At 46.1% G+C, this 24,319-nt stretch overlaps 1 protein-coding gene across 1 annotated transcript in view; it reads left to right on the forward strand.

Annotated features, from left to right (window-relative positions):
- ptges3l (prostaglandin E synthase 3 like) overlaps window positions 1–22,840 on the forward strand; it is a 39,777-nt gene extending 16,937 nt beyond the window's left edge. Inside the window, exons 2-9 of the mRNA XM_060939562.1 lie at window positions 9,555–9,988; window positions 10,191–10,304; window positions 13,346–13,412; window positions 20,290–20,388; window positions 21,282–21,371; window positions 21,592–21,651; window positions 21,744–21,771; window positions 21,860–22,840. Coding sequence (XP_060795545.1) covers window positions 9,960–9,988; window positions 10,191–10,304; window positions 13,346–13,412; window positions 20,290–20,388; window positions 21,282–21,371; window positions 21,592–21,651; window positions 21,744–21,752 — 468 coding nt within the window. The 5' untranslated portion in view covers window positions 9,555–9,959 and the 3' untranslated portion in view covers window positions 21,753–21,771; window positions 21,860–22,840. The remainder of the gene's footprint in view (window positions 1–9,554; window positions 9,989–10,190; window positions 10,305–13,345; window positions 13,413–20,289; window positions 20,389–21,281; window positions 21,372–21,591; window positions 21,652–21,743; window positions 21,772–21,859) is intronic.
- The last annotated feature ends 1,479 nt before the right edge of the window (window positions 22,841–24,319 follow it).

Consider the following 24,319-nt stretch of genomic DNA (forward strand, 5'->3'; position numbering starts at 1 on the left):
TGCAGTCTTTCAAAACATAACTGCCCAGCTATTTGAAGCGATTGACGTTGACCAGTTTTTCATCATCAATGAAAAAGTCTGTATCTGGGCCGAGGCACATGATTTCAGTCTTCTTTGCGTTGATTTTTAAACCAAAACGCTTCGCGGTGTTGTTATATGCGTTCAATAGGTTTTGCAGACCAAAGGCAGTATCACTAAACAGTGCGATGTCATCGGCATATTGGGCTTCCCTGAGGAATTCGTAAAATACCTTAGATTTTGCTTTGAGTCTCCTTAAATCAAACAGGTTACCGTCTGTACGGAAACAGATCAAGATTGAGTGGTCGTGTTTGATATCTTTAAAGGCTACCCATAACAATATAGCCGCGTATATTCCATAAAGTGTAGAGGCAAGTTTACATCCCTGTTTAATGCCACTGTTGTAGTCAAAAGGTTTCGAAAGTTTGCCATCTATAATAAGCTGAGCTTTTACATTCGTATACAGCAGTTCAATGAGTTTCAGCAATTTCGGAGGACAGCCAATTTTAGCAAGAATTTTAAAGAGGAGGGTGCGGATGATGGTGTCAAAGGCTTTGGTGAAGTCTATAAAGGCTATGTAAAGATGGCGATGTTGTTCCCTTGACTTTTCCATGAGTTGTCTCACTGTGAATATTCCATCGATAGTACCACGGCCAGTCCGATAACCATGTTGTGACTCAGGATAAACTACGTTAACAATTCTTTTCAGTCTTTGAAGTACAATGTCTGTGATGACCTTTCCAACGGTACTTAAAAGTGAAATTCCCCGATAATTGCTACAAACACTGCGATCGCCTTTTTTAAAAAGAATTGAGATGTTTGGATTGTGATCCATAAAACAGTCAGCTTTAAGGTCAACTTTGGTTACTGTTATACTTTGTTTGGCAGATTTACTGGCAAGGACATGGTCAAGCTGATGCCAATGCTTGGATCTCAAATGTTGCCAAGTCATTTTCAGATGGTTTCGTAATTGGAACATTGTTCCCATGACAGCAAATTTATTTTGCATGCAAAAGTCAAGGAGCATGAGACCGTTCGAGTTCATTCGACCAATCCCATGTTTTCCTAGTGCCTCTGGCCAGAGCTTCCAGTCAGCACCAACTCGTGCATTAAAATCGCCAAGAACGATTGTACGGTCATCCCTGTTGATGCTTATAGCTTGAGTTAGGCTTTCATAGAAGTGTTCTTTTTCCTCTTGCGATCGCTGCATAGTTGGTCCGTAAGTACTAATGAGTTTCAAGTAATTCCCCGACTGAAGTTTAATTCGAAGTACCATGAGCCTGTCCAATATGGGGATGGGAGTTATGGCTACGTTTGAGAGTCGGTTTGAGATGGCAAAACCTACTCCAGCTTCCTTTTTCGACCCTCCACTCCTGTATATGGTGTAGTCTCGTTCAATGATGTTTCCTGATCCTTCCCTTCTCGTTTCACTGAGGGCACAAATATTGATGTGAGCTTTGCACAGTTCTTTAGAAATAATAGCCGTTATCCTTTCTGGTCTGTTGGAGGTGAAGCTGTCATTTGTGGTGCGTACATTCCAGGCACCAAGTTTAATTTTTTGCACTTTACACGGATTTCGCTGATTTTCCACCACCACCGTGACAGGTGGCGCATCAGTTTCCTCGGATGCAGTAGCAGTAACATTAACATTCTCATATCGTATCATTTTGTTTCTGTAAGGCTACCCCATGATGACATCACTTTGTGGCAAGAACAGTGATCCTTGGCAGAAAATTCTTACTTGGCCAGTGGCAAAGCAGAGCTGAGACAGCTGTGAAGAATAGACTGTTGCATAATAAGCCAGATGAACTGTCGAGTTGACAAAAAAAACATCTGCCAGAGCCAGATGAACTGCCGAGTTGACAAAAAAACATCTGCCAGAGCCAGTACTGATGCCGTGTTGACAAAAACAGTACTGCCAGGTGTTGTGACCCTGACGGGGGAGGCTAAGAGTGTAGTATCACTTGCTCAAGGTGAACACTCAAGCTAGTGGAGGGAAGGAGTCACTTTATTTCTCCATTCTGAGGTGTAGCCCAGGCTAGACCCCAGCCACTGCCCATAATATACATTAGTTTCCAAAATTATTTACAAATAAAAAAAAAATGAAGTTGTGATCGCATAAGTATTTATTCCATGTTGTTGTGAAACCCCTAAATTAGTTCTGGTGCAACCAAACATTTGGTTATAATGCATACAGTACCAGTCAAAAGTTTGGACACCCCATTCATTCATAGGTTTTTCTGTATTGTGACTCTATTCTACATTGTAGAGCAATATTGAAGACGTCAAAACTATGAAATAATACAACCCCAATTCCAAAAAAGTTGGGACAAAGTACAAATTGTAAATAAAAACGGAATGCAATAATTTACAAATCTCAAAAACTGATATTGTATTCACAATAGAACATAGACAACATATCAAATGTAGAAAGTGAGACATTTTGAAATTTCATGCCAAATATTGGCTCATTTGAAATTTCATGACAGCAACACATCTCAAAAAAGATGGGATGGGGCAATAAGAGGCTGGAAAAGTTAAAGGTACAAAAAAGGAACAGCTGGAGGACCAAATTGCAACTCATTAGGTCAATTGGCAATAGGTCATTAACATGACTGGGTATAAAAAGAGCATCTTGGAGTGGCAGCGGCTGTCAGAAGTAAAGATGGGAAGAGGATCACCAATCCCCCTAATTCTGCGCCGACAAATAGTGGAGCAATATCAGAAAGGAGTTTGACAATGTAAAATTGCAAAGAGTTTGAACATATCATCATCTACAGTGCATAATATCATCAAAAGATTCAGAGAATCTGGAAGAATCTCTGTGCATAAGGGTCAAGGCCAGAAAACCATACCGGGTGCCCGTGATCTTCGGGCCCTTAGACGGCACTGCATCACATACAGGCATGCTTCTGTATTGGAAATCACAAAATGGGCTCAGGAATATTTCCAGAGAACATTATCTGTGGACACAATTCACCGTGCCATCCACCGTTGCCAGCTAAAACTCTATAGTTCAAAGAAGAAGCCGTATCTAAACATGATCCAGAAGCGCAGACGTCTTCTCTGGGCCAAGGCTCATTTAAAATGGACTGTGGCAAAGTGGAAAACTGTTCTGTGGTCAGACGAATCAAAATTTGAAGTTCTTTATGGAAATCAGGGATGCCGTGTCATTCAGACTAAAGAGGAGAAGGACGACCCAAGTTGTTATCAGCGCTCAGTTCAGAAGCCTGCATCTCTGATGGTATGGGGTTGCATTAGTGCGTGTGGCATGGGCAGCTTACACATCTGGAAAGACACCATCAATGCTGAAAGGTATATCCAGGTTCTAGAGCAACATATGCTCCCATCCAGACGACGTCTCTTTCAGGGAAGACCTTGCATTTTCCAACATGACAATGCCAAACCACATACTGCATCAATTACAGCATCATGGCTGCGTAGAAGAAGGGTCCGGGTACTGAACTGGCCAGCCTGCAGTCCAGATCTTTCACCCATAGAAAACATTTGGCGCATCATAAAACGGAAGATATGACAAAAAAGACCTAAGACAGTCGAGCAACTAGAATCCTACATTAGACAAGAATGGGTTAACATTCTGTAACGTTCCGTAGAAGTGGGTGGAGCACAGAGGACGGCAGGACAGAGACTGAGTTCGCAAAACTCTTTTATTTTCACTTTTCAGTGGGAAAACGTTTCTCTCTCAGCCACGCATGCACACACATTCCGGTCCTCGGCTTGTAGAGAGAGACCCTCTGCTCTCGCTCTCCCTCCTTAAATAGCCCGGTTTACTGGGGAGAACACACACAAAACAGATTAATCACACTCAGGTGAAGCGATTCTGCCACTTACCTTCCCCAACTCCGCCCTCCTGTCACAGACCGGCGCTTGACCATGCCCCCGCTGCCACATACCACCACCGCCCAACTCAGGCCGGGCGCCCGTCCGGCCCGCAGCCGACTCCCCCCCCCCTTGACGGGAGAGGAAGTCCGCAACGACCATCTGCGCCCCCGGCCTGTGGACCACCTTGAAGTTGAAAGGTTGGAGCGCTAGATACCAACGGGTGATCCGCGCGTTGGCATCCTTCATGCGGTGGAGCCACTGGAGGGGCGCGTGGTCCGAACAGAGGGTGAAAGAGCGCCCCAGCAGGTAGTAACGGAGGGCGAGGACCGCCCACTTGATCGCCAGGCACTCCTTCTCGATAGTGCTGTAGCGCCCCTCACGCACCGACAGCTTCCGGCTGATGTATAATACTGGGCGATCCTCTCCCCCCACCTGCTGGGATAAAACGGCCCCCAGCCCTCTGTCCGACGCATCCGTCTGTAACAAAAAAGGGAGAGAGAAGTCAGGGGAGTGTAAAAGTGGCCCCCCACACAGTGCAGCCTTTACCTCAGAGAAAGCCCGCTGGCACTGCTCCGTCCACTGGACCGGATCTGGCGCCCCCTTTTTAGTGAGGTCAGTCAGCGGGCTGGTGACGTCCGAATAATTAGGTATAAACCTACGATAATAGCCAGCCAGCCCCAGGAACTGTCTCACCCCCTTTTTGGTCTTAGGCCTCGGGCAGGCCGCAATCGCTGCTGTCTTATTAATTTGGGGACGCACCTGCCCGTTACCCAAGTGGAAGCCCAGATACCGTACTTCCACCCGCCCAATTGCACACTTCTTCGGGTTGGCAGTGAGCCCCGCCCGCCTCAGCGACCTAAGGACGGCCCTCAGGTGTTGCAGGTGCCGCTGCCAGTCATTACTATAAATGATGATGTCATCCAAGTAAGCGGCCGCATAGGTGGCGTGGGGCCGGAGGATCCGGTCCATCAGCCGCTGAAACGTAGCGGGCACCCCAAACAGCCCAAACGGAAGTGTGACGAACTGGTGTAAGCCGAACGGTGTGGAAAAGGCCGTTTTTTCCCGGGATAATGGAGTCAAGGGGATCTGCCAATATCCCTTCGTCAAATCCAGTGTCGAGTAAAAGCGAGCCGTGCCTAGTCGATCGAGCAGCTCATCAATACGAGGCATTGGGTACGCGTCGAATTTAGACACCGCGTTGACTTTTCTATAATCCACACAGAACCGGACCGAGCCGTCAGCCTTGGGAACCAAGACCACCGGGCTGCTCCAGTCACTGTGGGACTCCTCGACGATGCCCATTTCGAGCATGGCCTGAAGTTCTTCCCGAACCACCTTTTTTTTGTGTTCGGGTAATCTATAAGGACGGCTACGCACTACCACCCCCGGGGGCGTCTCTATGTGGTGTTCTATGAGGTTGGTGCGACCGGACAGGGGCGAGAACACATCCGAAAACTCGGCCTGCAACTGGGCGACCTCCGTGAGTTGGGTCGGGGAGAGGTGGTCTCCACAGGGGACCGGAGAGGTGCGAGATGCCAATGACCCTTTTTGGACCTCCGGCCCCAGCTCCGCCTTCTCCGGAACTACCGACACCAACGCCACGGGGACCTCCTCGTTCCAGAGCTTCAGTAGATTGAGGTGGTAGATCTGTAGCGCCCCCTCCCTGTCCGTTCGCCTAACCTCATAGTCGACGTCCCAGACTCGCCGTGTGACCTCGAAGGGCCCTTGCCACTTGGCGATTAATTTGGAGCTCGACGTGGGCAGCAGGACGAGTACCTTATCTCCCGGAGTGAACTCTCTAAGGCGCGTGCCCTTGTTGTACAGGCGGGTTTGCCGTTCCTGGGCCTGCCGCAAATTCTCCTGAGTTAAGTGGGTGAGCGTGTGGAGTTTTGCGCGCAGATCCATAACGTATTGAATTTCATTTTTGCTCTGTGAAGGTCCCTCCTCCCAATTTTCCCGCAGTACATCTAAGATGCCGCGCGGCTTACGCCCATACAATAATTCAAACGGGGAGAACCCCGTGGAGGCTTGGGGGACCTCTCGCACTGCAAACAGCAAGGGTTCGAGCCACTTATCCCAGTTACGTGCGTCCTCACTTACGAATTTTTTGATAATGTTCTTGAGGGTGCGGTTGAACCGTTCGACTAAACCGTCCATCTGTGGGTGATACACGCTGGTGCGGATCGGCTTAATACCCAGTAGCCCATACAGTTCTGCCAGTGTTCGTGACATAAACGAGGTGCCTTGGTCAGTCAGAATCTCTTTCGGGATTCCGACCCGGGAGATGACGTGGAAGAGGGCCTCTGCAATACTACGTGCGGAGATATTGCGAAGAGGCACCGCCTCCGGGTATCGCGTTGCATAGTCCACCAGAACCAATATAAAGCGGTACCCTCATGTTGACCGATCTAATGGCCCGACGAGATCCATCCCAATTCTTTCAAACGGGGTCTCGATTAATGGTAGGGGGCGCAAAGGCGCTTTTGGAATGGCCGCTGGATTTACTAACTGGCATTCGCGGCACGCCGTACACCACTTATGGACGTCGCCGCGAATCCCCGGCCAATAGAATCGGGCCATTATCCGGGCGAGTGTTTTATCCTGCCCGAGGTGTCCCGCCATGGGATTAAAGTGAGCCGCCTGGAATACCAATTCCCGGCGGCTCTTTGGAATTAACAACTGGGTGACACGCTCCTTCGTCTGAGTGTCCTGCGTCACTCGGTACAACCTATCCTTTAAAATGGAAAAATAGGGGAAGGTCGGGGTGGCGTTCGGCTGGAGCGTTTGACCATCGATTACTCTCACTTGGTCAAACGCGTGTCGCAGAGTTTCGTCTCGCGATTGTTCCAGTGGGAAATCCGCGAGGGATTCCCCAATAGAAAGAGGAGGGGCCGGGGGCTCCTCACTCTGTCGCGGAGATGACGTAGACGGCTCTGCGACCGCAGCTCCAGCCAAAACGACACCGGGACCCCCCCCTGCTAACCGGCAGGACCCACTCTTTACTAGGTGTGCCATCAACCCCCGGAATCCCGGCCAATCAGTCCCCAAGATCAAAGAGTGGGTAAGGCGAGGATTAACCGCCGCCTTTACTATGGATTTGTCCCCTCTGAAATGTATGTGGACCGACACCAACGGGTAGCAGTGAACATCCCCGTGCACACACAACACCTTCACCCCTTGTGCTCCCCCCAATGCCTCGTCTTGCACCAGGCTTTGGCGGATCGAGGTCTGGTTGCAACCCGAATCCACCAACGCCTGATATGTCGCCCCTTGTACACTTACCGGTATGCGATACGCTCCGGCCTGATCGAGGGCAGCCTCTGGCGCGTCGGGGATCCGCACCACCGCCCCCACCTCCATCGCGACACACTGTTGCTGCAGGTGGCCCGGTTCCCCGCAGCGCCAGCAAACCGGCCCGGGCCTCCCCTCTGCAGCTGTGGTTTGAGGGCAACTCACCTGAGGGGGGGGGAGAGACAGACACAGAAGGGAGAAACGGGAGGGCACCGCTGGTGCGGCGGGCCGGCTGGGGTGGAGCCGGCCCCCGCCTCTGTGGTGGGGGAATGGGGCGAGGACTGGACACGGGAGGAGGGGGAAGAGAGAGAGAAAGAGAAGAGGAGAGAGAAGATGATGACAGCCGTTGTCCTGCCGCCGGGACAGCCGCCAGATGATCCTCCGCCAGTCCTACGGCCTGATCCAGCGACGCCGGGCGGTGGCACTGGACCCACTCCGCGGTTCCGGCGGGTAGGCGGGCGATGAACTGTTCCAGCGCCACCTGGTCGATGATCCCCTCGTCGTCGCGATCTTCGGCCCTCAGCCACCGCCAGCAGGCGTCCCGGAGCTGCTGGCCGAACGCGAACGGGCTGCCGACTTCCTCCATTCGCAGCGCGCGGAAGCGCTGGCGCTGCTGCTCCGGCGTGCGCCCCACGCGCTGGAGGACAGCCCGGCGAAGGTCGGCGTAGGCCAGCCGGTGGTCGGCGGGGAGCTGTAGTGCGGCTAACTGCGCCTCTCCCGTCAGGAGGGGGAGGAGGCGCGCCGCGCGCTGCTCCATCGGCCACCCCGAGGCTTCGGCGACCTGTTCGAACAACGCGATGAATGCCTCGGGGTCGTCCTGCGGGCCCATCTTAGTCAAGGTGATGGGAGATGGGCCCGCGGCCGGGGCGCTGGTGGACCCCGCCGACGCGAGGAGGCGCCGGAACGCCTCTCGGTCTTCCTGTTGATCCAGCACCAGGGCTTCGAAGCGCTGCTCCTGCTCCTTCCGGAGCGTGACGAGTGCCTGGTGCTGGCTCTGCTGAGCTGTGGCGAGGGCGTGGATCAAGTCCGCGAACGGGGAGGATTCCATGGGGCTGCAGGACAGGTGCTCCACGATTCCTGGGTTTCGGCACCACTGTAACGTTCCGTAGAAGTGGGTGGAGCACAGAGGACGGCAGGACAGAGACTGAGTTCGCAAAACTCTTTTATTTTCACTTTTCAGTGGGAAAACGTTTCTCTCTCAGCCACGCACGCACACACATTCCGGTCCTCGGCTTGTAGAGAGAGACCCTCTGCTCTCGCTCTCCCTCCTTAAATAGCCCGGTTTACTGGGGAGAACACACACAAAACAGATTAATCACACTCAGGTGAAGCGATTCTGCCACTTACCTTCCCCAACTCCGCCCTCCTGTCACAGACCGGCGCTTGACCACGCCCCCGCTGCCACACATTCCTATCCCTAAACTTGAGCAACTTGTCTCCTCAGTCCCCAGACGTTTACAGACTGTTGTAAAGAGAAAAGGGGATGTCTCACAGTGGTAAACATGGCCTTGTCCCAACTTTTTTGAGATGTGTTGTTGTCATGAAATTTAAAATCACCTAATTTTTCTCTTTAAATGATACATTTTCTCAGTTTAAACATTTGATATGTCATCTATGTTCTATTCTGAATAAAATATGGAATTTTGAAACTTCCACATCATTGCATTCCGTTTTTATTTACAATTTGTACTTTGTCCCAACTTTTTTGGAATCGGGGTTGTATATGGAACATATATGGAATTAGGGTGGCACGGTGGTGTAGTGGTTAGCGCTGTCGCCTCACAGCAAGAAGGTCCGGGTTCAAGCCCCGTGGCTGGCGAGGGGCTTTCTGTGCAGAGTTTGCATGTTTTCCCTGTGTCCGCGTGGGTTTCCTCCGGGTGCTCCGGTTTCCCCCACAGTCCAAAGGCATGGTGACTCTAAATTGACCGTAGGTGTGAATGTGAGTGTGAATGGTTGTCCGTGTCTATGTGTCAGCCCTGTGATGACCTGGCGACTTGTCCAGGGTGTACCCCGCCTTTCGCCCGTAGTCAGCTGGGATAGGCTCCAGCTTGCCTGCGACCCTGTAGATCAGGATAAAGCGGCTAGAGATAATGAGATGAGATATATGGAATTATGTGTTAAACAAAAAAAGCATTTTAAAAAACAATACATTTCAAATTTTAGATTCTTCAAAGTAGCCAGCGTTTACCTTGATGACGCTTTGCACACTTTTTGGCTTCATCTTAACCAGCTTCATAAGGTCACCTGGAATGCTTCAGTTAAAGCTAGACAGCCTTTCAATTTCATAAAATCAAAATTAATTCCAATTAAGTCCATTTGAAGGGGGTGAACATTTATGCAAGCCTCTGGTATTTTGGTGTGTTTTATAGAATTGATTAAAGCTGTGTTTGTTTGTTTTCCAGAAGATATTTAGTGGGTGCCTGGAACCTTGTTGGTGCTTGAGGGGATTCAGGAACCTGGTGTGAAAATATTTGCCCCCATGTATGATTTCTCGTAGATTCTCCATCCCCCATTCATACACACATGGAAGGAAAATGCTGTGGTTTTCCAGAGTGTTCCACTCAGGCCTTTAAAGAGGAATGCAGTGGAGGGGTGAAGAAGGCACCTCTAGCAGCTGACACTATCTGTCCTAAAATAGTCCAGATCACTGAGCTACACTTCACACACACATACACACACACACACACACATACACTGCACTCACTCACAGTGGGGACACGGTTTGCGAAAGCTCTGAGAATTCTACTGGATTATACATTAAAGAATCCAAACATTTCTACTCCAAGGGTGAACTCTGAAGACTCAAAATGCCAAAGATTGTCAGACCGGACAACTGGTGGGTGAAACTCGAATGTGTCGTGTCAAAGAAGAGAAAATGTCATGATTATGAATGCCCGTGTGTGTTCACTGAATAACCATGTAAACAGTGGTATAGTTACTGAAACTGAAATGATGTTACATATATAAGATATTAAGGTTTTTGTGGTGTTGAAATGATATGGCTAAATTATATGAATGTTTTTTTATCTTGCTTCAAGTCAACCAGCAAAAACACTGTGGTTTGACCGCAAAAAGTATGTTACTATAAACTTCCTGGTTCAGAAAGCGACAAATGTTCAGACCGATATCCAGGACACCAAAATGATCCTCAGGTGAGAACTTATTGCTATACAGTGCTTTGCAGAAGTATTCACCCCCTTGAATCTTTCTACATTTTGTAATGTTAGAAGCAGGACTTGAAATTGACTTGATTAGGTTTTTAATTTTTCTCAGATTCTTTTACAGCCAGGTACCCCTTCATTTCCTGAACATTATTTAAATGTAAAAATAATATTTATCATAGCACCAGAAAGCTTTTTATTCTTGAACTTTCCACCAACAGAACATATTACATCCAAGTTGACATCAGCGAGAGGACAATTTGTTTTGGAGTTATTGAGGTTTGGATTAAAATGATTCAAAATAAATAACCAATCAAACAGGCTATAGTAACTGCAAGAACCCAATGATAAAAATATAACTTTGATAATAATGGGTTGCATTTTCTAACATTTTAATTATTTAAAAGGTCCTGGCTATGCCTGGCTATTGTATCTTGAACTGTAATGTATTCAGTGTTGGAAGCAGGAAAAATGGCCAAGCCAAGCATCAGGGTCTGAGTGACTTTGACAAGGGCCAAATTGTGATGGCTAGATGACTGGGTCTGAGCATCTCCAAACCGGCACATCTTGTGGGGTGTTCCCGGTATGCAGTGGTTGGTATCTACCAAAAGTGGTCCAAGGAAAGACAACCGGTGAACCGGGGACAGGGTCATGGGTGTCGAAGGCTCACTGATTCACATGGGGCATGGAAGCTAGTCCACATGGTCCAACCCCACAGAAGAACTCCTGTAGCACAAACAGCTGAAAAAGTTAATCCTGGCTAAAACAGAAAAGTGTCAGCATTAACTTTTTTCCTGCTTCCAACACATCAACTTCAAGAACTGATTGTTCTCTTACTGCCTAATATATCCCACCCCTTGACAGGTGCTACTGTAACAACATAATTGATATAAGTCACTTCACCTGTCAGTGTTTTTAATTTTATAGCTAATCGGTGTATACAACCCCGATTCCAAAAAAGTTGGGACAAAGTGCAAATTGTAAATAAAAACAATGCAATAATTTACAAATGTCAAAAACTGATATTGTATTCACAATAGAACATAGACAACATATCAAATGTAGAAAGTGAGACATTTTGAAATTTCATGCCAAATATTGGCTCATTTGAAATTTCATGACAGCAACACATCTCAAAAAAGTTGGGACAGGGGCAATAAGAGGCTGGAAAAGTTAAAGGTACAAAAAAGGAACAGCTGGAGGACCAAATTGCAACTCATTAGGTCAATTGGCAATAGGTCATTAACATGACTGGGTATAAAAAGAGCATCTTGGAGTGACAGCGGCTCTCAGAAGTAAAAATGGGAAGAGGATCACCAATCCCCCCAATTCTGCGCTGACAAATAGTGGAGCAATATCAGAAAGGAGTTCGACAGTGTAAAATTGCAAAGAGTTTGAACATATCATCATCTACAGTGCATAATATCATCAAAAGATTCAGAGAATCTGGAAGAATCTCTGTGCGTAAGGGTCAAGGCTGGAAAACCATACCGGGTGCCCGTGATCTTCGGGCCCTTAGACGGCACTGCATCACATACAGGCATGCTTCTGTATTGGAAATCACAAAATGGGCTCAGGAATATTTCCAGAGAACATTATCTGTGAACACAATTCACCGTGCCATCCGCCATTGCCAGCAAAAACTCTATAGTTCAAAGAAGAAGCCGTATCTAAACATGATCCAGAAGTGCAGACGTCTTCTCTGGGCCAAGGCTCATTTAAAATGGACTGTGGCAAAGTGGAAAACTGTTCTGTGGTCAGACGAATCAAAATTTGAAGTTCTTTATGGAAATCAGGGATGCAGTGTCATTCGGACTAAAGAGGAGAAGGACGACCCAAGTTGTTATCAGTGCTCAGTTCAGAAGCCTGGATCTCTGATGGTATGGGGTTGCATTAGTGCGTGTGGCATGGGTAGCTTACACATCTGGAAAGACACCATCAATGCTGAAAGGTATATCCAGGTCCTAGAGCAACATATGCTCCCATCCAGACGACGCCTCTTTCAGGGAAGACCTTGCATTTTCCAACATGACAATGCCAAACCACATACTGCATCAATTACAGCATCATGGCTGCATAGAAGAAGGGTCCGGGTACTGAATTAGCCAGCCTGCAGTCCAGATCTTTCACCCATAGAAAACATTTGGCGCATCATAAAACGGAAGATACGACAAAAAAGACCTAAGACAGTTGAGCAACTAGAATCCTACATTAGACAAGAATGGGTTAACATTCCTATCCCTAAACTTGAGCAACTTGTCTCCTCAGTCCCCAGACGTTTACAGACTGTTGTAAAGAGAAAAGGGGATGTCTCACAGTGGTAAACATAGCCTTGTCCCAACTTTTTTGAGATGTGTTGTTGTCATGAAATTTAAAATCACCTAATTTTTCTCTTTAAATGATACATTTTCTCAGTTGAAACATTTGATATGCCATCTATGTTCTATTCTGAATAAAATATGAAATTTTGAGACTTCCACATCATTGCATTCCGTTTTTATTTACAATTTGTACTTTGTCCCAACTTTTTTGGAATCGGGGTTGTAGATCTATTGTGACAAAGTTTAATTCACCAAAGACATTTATTGGTTAAGTATGCACCCCATTGGGTAAATACTTGGCAGAACCACCACTGGCTCCAGCTGCAAATCTTCTGGGATGTACAAGCTCTATCAGCTTTGCACATCTAGATCCCAATATGTTTACCAATTCTTCTTGCTCAAGCTCTGTTGGTTTATATGGACACTGCTTATTAAAAAGAAAAATTCAAGTCTTCCCAATTCCAGTCCTGCTGGAAGGTGAACCTCCACTCCAATCACAAGTCTCTATGATATTTAATCCCAATTAAGTCCAGTTCAGTTCCAGGTTGCAACGCTGCACAGTATGGACACGTTTAAGGGAGTGAATACTTGCGCAAGACACCATATTCCACCAACTTCTTTACATGACTTTACATAAAAGCTTAAATATTCAAGCAAATTATTAACACCAATTAATCTAACAGTTCAATCCTTTACATCTTTTTTTTGCAGCTGCAAAGATGACGACGACAACAACATCTATAACGAGATCGAATTTTATGATCGAGTGCACAAAAATGTAAGCTCACAAACCACAGTTCCATTATGGAAAGTCATGGAAAAAATTAATTCATTGTTCAGGAATGCTCCTTGACAACAAAATTCTTCAGTACTTTATGAATGCAGTTAGGTTCAGATCAGTCCAAGTGAACCCTGACAGCTGTTTTGCTGTGTTCTTGATGTCCTTGTAGCAGAAGTATCTTGTCTTAAATGCTATTTTATATTTATTTTTGCAGCATTGCTTCAACTGCTTGTTCTGAGCAATGGAATTTATCTACATCTAAAAGTCACAATCTGCTTCCAAGAGCGGTTTTGATTTGATTTTGCTACGTATTACTTTAAGACCAGTATACTGAAGGGGGGAAAAAGCAAACATTTTATTGAAATAAAATAGGGGGAAACAATGGACCAAGGACATGAAAGTGCATGAAATTTTGCATTTTTAATTTAACAGTGAGTAAATACAGTACATAGTTAAGTGAACTAGTTAAGATTTTTGCTTTTGGAAAAACAAAATAGCTTTTTTATTTCATATTTTTGGGGTAACCACTCAGACTATTTTACACACCGGTATGTTAATGTTATTCCAGTTTTACTTGCTCTCACTGATGATAGACATAATATCAGGAAGCAGTATTAGGTGTGTGAACAGGAAATGGGTCTTAACTTTAAATCTTCTGCAAGACTTTTGTAGCAAAACTAGTGTATATACTGTAAATGTGTCCCAGAGTATATAGTGCCAGTCAAAAGTTTGGACACACCTTCTAATTCAATGTTTGTTTGTTTGTTTGTTTGTTTGTTTGTTTGTTTGGGGTTTTTTATGAATTAAAAGACACATCATGTCTTAAAGTAATGATGGATGTCATTTCTCTTTATTTGGTTGAGCGGTTCATGAAGTAATATGGATTACTACAGTTGTGGAATAGGGATATTTACTGTATTTTTATTATTTACTATTTACTGTTTGATCTCAAATGCATTAAGAAGGCAAGAAATCAGTTAAGTCTGCTGAATTCAAAATCAATTCAGGAGTTTTACAACCCCGATTCCAAAAAAGTTGGGACAAAGTACAAATTGTAAATAAAAACAGAATGCAATGATGTGGAAGTTTCAAAATTCCATATTTTATTCAGAATAGAACATAGATGACATATCAAATATTTCAACTGAGAAAATGTATCATTTAAAGAGAAAAATTAGGTGATTTTAAATTTCATGACAACACCACATCTCAAAAAAGTTGGGACAAGGCCATGTTTACCACTGTGAGACATCACCTTTTCTCTTTACAACAGTCTGTAAACGTCTGGGGACTGAGGAGACAAGTTGCTCAAGTTTAGGGATAGGAATGTTAACCCATTCTTGTTTAATGTAGGATTCTAGTTGCTCAACTGTCTTAGGTCTTTTTTGTCGTATCTTCCGTTTTATGATGCGCCAAATGTTTTCTATGGGTGAAAGATCTGGACTGCAGGCTGGCCAGTTCAGTACCTGGACCCTTCTTCTACGCAGCCATGATGCTGTAATTGATGCAGTATGTGGATTGTCATTGTCATGTTGGAAAATGCAAGGTCTTCCCTGAAAGAGGCGTCGTCTGGATGGGAGCATATGTTGCTCTAGGACCTGGATATACCTTTCAGCATTGATGGTGTCTTTCCAGATGTGTAAGCTGCCCATGCCACACGCACTAATGCAACCCCATACCATCAGAGATGTAGGCTTCTGAACTGAGCGCTGATAACAACTTGGGTCGTCCTTCTCCTCTTTAGTCCGAATGACACAGTGTCCCTGATTTCCATAAAGAACTTCAAATTTTGCCCCTCCTAGAACTGCCACCTTATTGTGGTGGAGGGGTTTGTGTGTTTGAATGATCCTAGGAGCTATGTTGTCGGGGGCATTATGCCCCTGTCAGGGTTTCCCAAGGCAGACAGGTCCTAGGTGACAGGCCAGACCAAGAGCAGTTCACCAAAAACCCCTATGGAGAAAAAATCAAGGACCGTGACGTCACCCGGTATGACGCAGCCGGGGCCCCACCCTGGAGCCAAGCCCGGGGTTGGGGCTCATATGCGAGCGCTTGGTGGCCGGGCCTTTGCCCATGGGGCCCGGCCGGGCTCAGCCCGAAGAGGTGACGTGGGCCCGACCTTCTGTGGGTTCACCACCCACAGAGGTAGCAGTAGGGGATTGGTGCAATGTGGATTGGGTGGCAGTCGAAGGCAGGGGCCTCGACGACCTGATCCCCGGACACAGCGGCTGGCTGTTGGGACATGGAATGTCACTTCACTTCGCTGGGGAAAGAGCCTGAGCTTGTGCGGGAGGTTGAGAGGTACCGGCTAGAGATAGTCGGGCTCACCTCCACGCACAGCTTGGGCTCTGGAACCCAGCTCCTCGAGAAGGGCTGGACTTTCCACTTCTCTGGAGTCGCCTGTGGTGAGTGGTGGCGGGCTGGTGTGGGCTTGCTTATAGCTCCCCAGCTCAGCCACCATGTGTTGGAGTTTACCCCAGTGAACGAGAGGGTCGCCTCTCTGCGCCTTCGGATTGGGGAGAGGGCTCTTGCTGTTGTTTGTGCCTACGGGCCAAATAGCAGTATAGAGTATCCGGCCTTCTTGGAGTCCCTGGGAGAGGTACTGAGGGGTGCTCAGACTGGGGACTCCATTGTGCTACTGGGGGACTTCAATGCTCACGTGGGCAATGACAGTGACACCTGGAGGGGCGTGGTTGGGAGGAACGGCCTCCCCGATCTGAACCCGAGTGGTGTTTTGTTATTGGACTTCTGTGCTAGTCACGGTTTGTCCATAACAAACACCATGTTCGAGCATAGGGGTGTCCATAAGTGCATGTGGCACCAGGACACCTTAGGTTGGAGGTCGATGATCGACTTTGTAGTTGTTTCATCTGATCTCCGGCCCTATGTCTTGGACACTCGGGTGAAGAGAGGGGCTGAGCTGTCAACTGATCACCACCTGGTGGTGAGTTGGATCCGCTGGCAAAGGAGGAAGCTGGACAGACCTGGCAGGCCCAAACGTATGGTGAGGGTCTGCTGGGAACATCTGGCCGAGCACTCTGTTGGGGAGGTCTTTAACTCCCACCTCCGGGAGAGCTTTTCCCAGCTTCCGAGGGAGGCGGAGGACATTGAGTCTGAGTGGACCATATTCTCTACCTCCATTGGGGACGCAGCTGTTCGGAGCTGTGGCCGCAAGGTCTCCGGTGCCTGTTGTGGCGGCAATCCCCGAACCCAGTGGTGGACACCGGAAGTAAGGGATGCCGTCAAGCTGAAGAAGGAGTCCTATCGGGCCATGTTGACCTCCGGGACTCCTGAGGCAGCTGACGGGTATCGGCAGGCCAGGCATGCTGCAGCTCGGGCAGTTGCGGAGGCAAAAACTCGGAACTGGGAGGAGTTCGGTGAGGCCATGGAGAAGGACTATCGGTCGGCCTCGAAGAAATTCTGGCAAACTGTCCGGCGCCTCAGGAGGGGGAAGCAGTACTCTGCCAACACTGTTTACAGTGCGGGTGGGGAGCTGTTGACCTCGACTGGGGACATTGTCGGGCGGTGGAAGGAATACTTTGAGGATCTCCTCAATCCCACCGTCATGTCTTCCACTGAGGAGACTGAGGCTGATGACTCAGAGGTGGACTCGTCCATTACCCAAGCCGAAGTCACTGAGGTGGTTTGCAAGCTCCTCGGTGGCAAGGCACCGGGGGTGGATGAGATCCGCCCTGAGTATCTCAAGTCTCTGGAGGTTGTGGGGCTGTCTTGGTTGACACGCCTCTGCAACATCGCGTGGTGGTCGGGGACAGTGCCTCTGGAGTGGCAGACTGGGGTGGTGGTCCCTCTTTTTAAGAAAGGGGACCGGAGAGTGTGCTCCAATTATAGGGGAATCACACTTCTCAGCCTCCCAGGGAAGGTTTACTCCAGGGTACTGGAGAGGAGAATTCGACCAATAGTCGAACCTCGGATCCAGGAGGAACAATGCAGTTTTCGTCCTGGTCGCGGAACACTGGACCAGCTCTATACCCTTCATAGGGTGCTCGAGGGTTCATGGGAGTTTGCCCAACCAGTCCACATGTGTTTTGTGGATCTGGAGAAGGCATTCGACCGTGTCCCCGTGGTATTCTGTGGGGGGTGCTTCAGGAGTATGGGGTTCGGGGCTCTTTGCTAAGGGCTGTCCGGTCCCTGTACGAACGGAGCAGGAGTCTGGTTCGCATTGCCGGCAGTAAGTCAGACCTGTTCCCAGTGCATGTTGGACTCCGGCAGGGCTACCCTTTGTCACCGGTTCTGTTCATAATTTTTATGGACAGAATTTCTAGGCGCAGCCAGGGGCTGGAAGGAATCCTGTTTGGGAACCACAGGATTTCATCTCTGCTTTTTGCGGATGATGTTGTCCTGTTGGCTTCTTCAAACCAGGACCTTCAGCATGCACTGGGGCGGTTTGCAGTCGAGTGTGAAGCGGCTGGGATGAGAATCAGCACCTCCAAGTCCGAGGCCATGGTTCTCGACCGGAAAAGGGTGGCTTGCCCTCTCCAGGTTGGTGGAGAAGTCCTGCCTCAAGTGGAGGAGTTTAAGTATCTTGGGATCTTGTTCACGAGTGAGGGAAGGATGGAGCGTGAGATCGACAGGCGGATCGGTGCAGCCTCCGCAGTGATGCGGTCGTTTTACCGGTCCATCGTGGTGAAGAAGGAGCTGAGCCAAAAGGCGAAGCTCTCAATTTACCAGTCGATCTACGTTCCGACTCTCACCTATGGTCATGAGCTTTGGGTAAGGACCGAAAGAACAAGATCGCGGAAAAAAGTGGCCGAAATGAGTTTCCTTCGCAGGGTGGCTGGGCGCTCCCTTAGAGATAGGGTGAGAAGCACAGTCACTCGGGAGGAGCTCGGAGTAGAGCTGCTGCTCCTCCACATCGAGAGGAATCAGCTGAGGTGGCTCGGGCATCTTTTTCGGATGCCTCCTGGACGCCTCCCTGGGGAGGTGTTCCAGGCATGTCCCCCCGGGAAGAGGCCCCGGGGAAGACCCAGGACACGCTGGAGGGACTATGTCTCTCGGCTGGCCTGGGAATGCCTCAGTGTTCTTCCCGAGGAGCTGGCCAAGGTGTCTGGGGGAAAGGGAAGTTTGGGCTTCCATGCTTAGACTGCTGCCTCTGCGACCCGGTGCCGGATAAGCAGAAGAAGACGAGACGAGACGAGACGAGACTTCAAATTTTGATTCGTCTGACCACAGAACAGTTTTCCACTTTGCCACAGTCCATTTTAAATGAGCCTTGGCCCAGAGAAGACATCTGCGCTTCTGGATCATGTTTAGATACGGTTTCTTCTTTGAACTATAGAGTTTTAGCTGGCAACGGCGGATGGCACGGTGAATTGTGTTCACAGATAATGTTCTCTGGAAATATTCCTGAGCCCATTTTGTGATTTCCAATACAGAAGCATGCCTGTATGTGATGCAGTGCTGTCTAAGGGCCCAAAGATCACGGGCACCCAGTATGGTTTTCTGGCCTTGACCCTTACGCACAGAGATTCTTCCAGATTCTCTGAATCTTTTGATGATATTATGCGCTGTAGATGATGATATGTTCAAACTCTTTGCAATTTTACACTGTCAAACTCCTTTCTGATATTGCTCCACTATTTGTCGGCGCAGAATTAGGGGGATTGGTGATCCTCTTCCCATCTTTACTTCTGAGAGCTGCTGCCACTCCAAGATGCTCTTTTTATACCCAGTCATGTTAATGACCTATTGCCAATTGACCTAATGAGTTGCAATTTGGTCCTCCAGCTGTTCCTTTTTTGTACCTTTAACTTTTCCAGCCTCTTATTGCCCCTGTCCCAACTTTTTTGAGATGTGTTGCTGTCATGAAATTTCAAATGAGCCAAAATTTGGCATGAAATTTCAAAATGTCTCACTTTCTACATTTGATATGTTGTCTATGTTCTATTGTGAATACAATATCAGTTTTTGACATTTGTCAATTATTGCATTCCGTTTTTATTTACAATTTGCACTTTGTCCCAACTTTTTTGGAATCGGGGTTGTACAAGGTGACACTTTCGCTCCATTTCTGTTTAACATAGTTCTGGATTATACGCTGAGGAAAGCTGTTGAAAGACGAGACTCTGAGCCAGAGTTTGGGTTCATGATTACCCAAAGGCATTCCTGGAGGCTTTCTGCACCATCTCTTATAGACTTAGACTACATGGGTGACATCATGTTTTTATCAAATGATGTCTCATAAGCATAAAGACTATTGGAACGTATGGAAGAACAATGTAGCCACATTGGTCTTGTGCGTAATGTCACGAAGACTAAAGTCCTACACAGTAATATCCGTTTATAGTTACATTTAATGTTCTGGAATGTGACTGTATCACTGTAGTCCCTGTTATCACTTACGTTATAACAGCTAAAAAAGAATCGTTCTCTTACCAGGCTCTTTTTTCCCCTCTATTAAGACAAAAATGCAGCTTGTCTTATTACTGTAAAATGAGAAAGTTCAGCATGTTCCATCCAAAGACTTTCCCATGCCAGAAAACTGCAAGTGACTCCTTTACCTCTGACTTTGGAATATCCTTCCAAAAATGCGAACTAAACATCGCCTCACAGAAAATTTCACCATCGCTACATTTATAATTTGCTCATGTGGAGCACCCACCATACAAGTACTAGTCCTATAATGTAATATAACAGTACTGTATTAGAGCAAGTGTGTTAATTTGAAAGATAGCTGGAACTGTTGTCAGGATCATGCTGTAATAGACAACTAATCAACACCTTCTAAAAAATCAGAATTGAGAATTTAAGAGTGCTGTGGTATAAAATTAATAAGAAATACCATTTGGGACATTTTACTGTCATGAAAACAAAGCAGAATTTGCTGTATAATGGGTCAAAAGTTCTTTTCATCTTTTAGGATTCCAGGGAGAAGGTACATGACCGGACCATTAATGTTCTGATAAGGAAAATGAAGGGCAATGTAGCCTGGCCTCGTCTCACTAAAGACACAGCAAAGGTACATTTCAGAATTTTTGCGATGATGTTTGGTGAGGCGGCACGGTGGTGTAGTGGTTAGCGCTGTCGCCTCACAGCAAGAAGGTCCGGGTTCGAGCCCCGTGGCTGGCGAGGGCCTTTCTGTGCAGAGTTTGCATGTTCTCCCCGTGTCCGCGTGGGTTTCCTCCGGGTGCTCCGGTTTCCCCCACAGTCCAAAGATATGCAGGTTAGGTTAACTGGCGACTCTAAATTGACCGTAGGTGTGAATGTGAGTGTGAATGGTTGTCTGTGTCTGTGTGTCAGCCCTGTGATGACCTGGCGACTTGTCCAGGGTGTACCCCGCCTTTCGCCCGTAGTCAGCTGGGATAGGCTCCAGCTTGCCTGCGACCCTGTAGAACAGGATAAAGCGGCTAGAGATAATGAGAATGAGATGAGATGAGATGAGATGAGAGGAGATGTTTGGTGAAGAAGTGGCAAAATGTAGTAGTGGGTAGCATCCAGAGACCTTGGTTTGATCATAACCTCTGGTTCTTGGCCACGCATGTTCGCAACGTGTCAACGTGGGTTTCTTCTGGGTTCTCAGGTTTCCTACCACCACCCAAAAAATGCAAGGTAGATTGGCTATGCTAGATTGCCCCAAGTGTGAATATGAGTGTCGAGGGTATATTCCTGCATCACACCCAACATTTTTGGGATTGCCTCATATCCATTACAACCCTGAAGGTGCTTAGGGAGGATGAATGAATGAGTGTAGTAAGTGTGTATTGGGTAGAAGTGATTTTCTGGTGGAAAAAAAACAAATAAAATGGATTGATGATACATTTTTATCTTTATATATTTGTGGTGCATTTTAACAACCAAAAAAAACCTAATGTACACATTTGTCCCCATTTATGGCTGTCCTGATCCTCACAGCCAGCCTGGCTATCAGTAGACTTCGATAACTGGAGAGACTGGGAACATGAGGAGGAAGAGGGTCAAGCTGAGTTTGAACAGTACATGGATGTGAGTTCACATCCTCATCACTACTTCCACTTCAGATTTCTTTTTACAAGCTTAAATGTATTATTTTGGGAGACGTTTTATCTAAAGCAGTGTATAAGGATATAAGAATATAATCCAAAATACAAATTTTGCACAAAACAGCACACATGGTGTATGTCTTGAAAAAGTAAGAGTGCATTTAATCATGTATTAATAATACACAATTTTTTTAAAAACATAGATGCTGTCTGATATGAAACAGAAAGGCGAGCCACCAAGTATGGATGACCTTGACCTTGATGTAAGTACTATACATCCAAAGCACCAGTTTTAACATTTAATACATTTCTGGAGGTGATTATCCAAACAAAATATTTTAAAAATCCTCCACAGAGTGACTGAGTGACTCCGTCTTCCCAAGGTAACTCTTTACTCAGACAAAATCTCAAAATCTTCTTTCTGTCTAATATATATTTTTTAAATGTATATATTCTTTTTCCTCCTTACAGATTGTTGTTCATTCTTCCCAAGGCCCTGGAAAATAGCTCATTGAAATTACCTGCACTATGTAAGGAATAAAACACTTAAGAGAGGTGCTGTTATATAATAATAATAATAATAATAATAATAATAATAATAATAATAAAGGGCGGCACGGTGGTGTAGTGGTTAGCGCTGTCGCCTCACAGCAAGAAGGTCCTGGGTTTGAGCCCCGGGGCCGGCGAGGGCCTTTCTGTGTGGAGTTTGCATGTTCTCCCCGTGTCCGCGTGGGTTTCCTCTGGGTGCTCCGGTTTCCCCCACAGTCCAAAGACATGCAGGTTAGGTTAACTGGTGACTCTAAATTGACCGTGAGTGTGAATGGTTGTCTGTGTCTATGTGTCAGCCCTGTGATGACCTGGCGACTTGTCCAGGGTGTACCCCGCCTTTCGCCTGTAGTCAGCTGGGATAGGCTCCAGCTTGCCTGCGACCCTGAAGAACAGGATAAAGCGGCTAGAGATAATGAGATGAGATAATAATAAAGAAATAACATTGTGTTCAAATTACCACCCCAAAGTTGATTCTTTTTCCAATAATAGCATGTCACAAAGTGTTTTATTTCTTTTCTACCACAGCAATTCGCCAATACACATTAATTTTATCTATTTGTTGTTACATTTAATATTGTGGAACATCTGTGAAACAAGTAAACGGCCATTCCCTCTCTTTACCAGCATCTCATTATTTTGTCTCTTGAGGTTATTAAGATAAAAACGCAGCTTGTCATGTTACCAAAAAAACACAACGCACAAAGTCTTACATCCTTCATCCTTCCTGTGGTGTCACACTTCATGTGACAACTTTTTCTCTGACTGTTACATAACCCTGACATTTGAGACTGCTTCCAAAAATGTGAAATTACATACATTTTTAATCTGGAAAGTCCACCATACAATTCCCAGTGTATGTTTTTTACTATAGAAGCTATAATATATTAGAATAACTGCATTAATATAAACCAATCAGATTTGAGAATTAATCAGTGCTGTGGTATAATTGTTATTAAAATTATTTTAGTTAATATTAACTAATCACAGTTGTTCATATCTAGCCATTTTTGTTATGTATAAGTTATGTTTGGTTTTTTTCGATGACAATGTTTTGTAAAGACATTCAACACCGATTTGTATAATAAATTTCTCGAAAAAAAAGTTGTTCGTAAATATTCTCCACTTTGCTTAAATGTCATTTTTATTAGAATTAAATCATTAATAATGTTCTTGAGGTATGATGTTTATATGTTTATACTTTGCTTATAGGAAGCCTAGGGTATAAATTAATTTATTTCCAACATTATCAGAACATCCTTCTACTTTGCTGTTGTGATTTGTTGCTTGCAGAATCATAGGGAAAATACTTTTTACACAGATTTTCCTGCTGTTGCCCTATTTGCAAAAAAAAAAAAAAAGCAATAATGGCTTTCCAACATGCAATGTCATGAATTTTAGACAATACTTTCAGCCTATTGGAAAAATGTTTAGTTTTAGGCAAAACTTTTGGTAACAATTTAGAGCAATTTTGTCATGTTTTCTAAAATACAGTTCTAGAAAAAAATAAGCGACCACTTCAGTTTTTTTTTCTTAAATCAGCATCTCTGTGTATGCCAGCCATTTCATTCTAGTGTCTGTGCTGGAATTCCAACACAAGCACACCTCATTTTACTTAATGAGGTACTGATTAGGTGATCACCTGAACCAAATCTTATTTAAAGAGGAAAAGTGTATAAAAACCACTGCTGTGGTCATCACTATCCTCTTGCAATAAGACCAGTTTGGATGGCAAAAACAGTGCTAGTAGTATCTTAAATTTAATTGGAAAACAAAAGTATCGATCCATGATGCCAAAAGAATTAAAAAGAAAAGTTTTGAATAAGAGAAAGAAGGGTTCAGTTCTGGCTTTATTGGCAGAGGGATACAGTGAGTGTCATGTTGCTTCCATCTTCAAAATTTCAAAGATGACAGTTCATTAGAACAATGTCAAGCAGCAGACTTTGGAGACAACAAAGTTACAGACTGTCAAAGGGCAAAAATTACTCTCCACTGACCAAGATGGTTGTCAACTCCTTCGAATGTCACTCAACAACTGTAGGATAACATCAAGTGACCTACAAAAAGAATGGCAAATGGCAGCTGGGGTTAAGTGCACAGCATGAACGGTTTGAAACAGGTTCCCTTGGGTGGGGTTGAAGTCATGCAAATCTAGAAAAAAGCCCTTCATCAATGAGAAGCAAAGAAGAGCCAGTCTGAGGTTTGCTAAAAACCATAAGAATTGGACCATAGAGGACTGGAGTAAGTTCATCTCTGATGAGTCCAATTTTCAGCTTTTCCCATCACCTAGTCGTCTAATGGTTAGACAGAGACCAGGTTTGTAGTACTCGAGTCCAGGACTCGGTCTTGAGTCCAACTTGTGCCCTAATTTTAAGGACTCGTGAC

The sequence above is a fragment of the Neoarius graeffei genome, chromosome 14, assembly GCF_027579695.1.
Source record: "Neoarius graeffei isolate fNeoGra1 chromosome 14, fNeoGra1.pri, whole genome shotgun sequence".
In the NCBI taxonomy this organism is placed as follows: domain Eukaryota; kingdom Metazoa; phylum Chordata; class Actinopteri; order Siluriformes; family Ariidae; genus Neoarius; species Neoarius graeffei.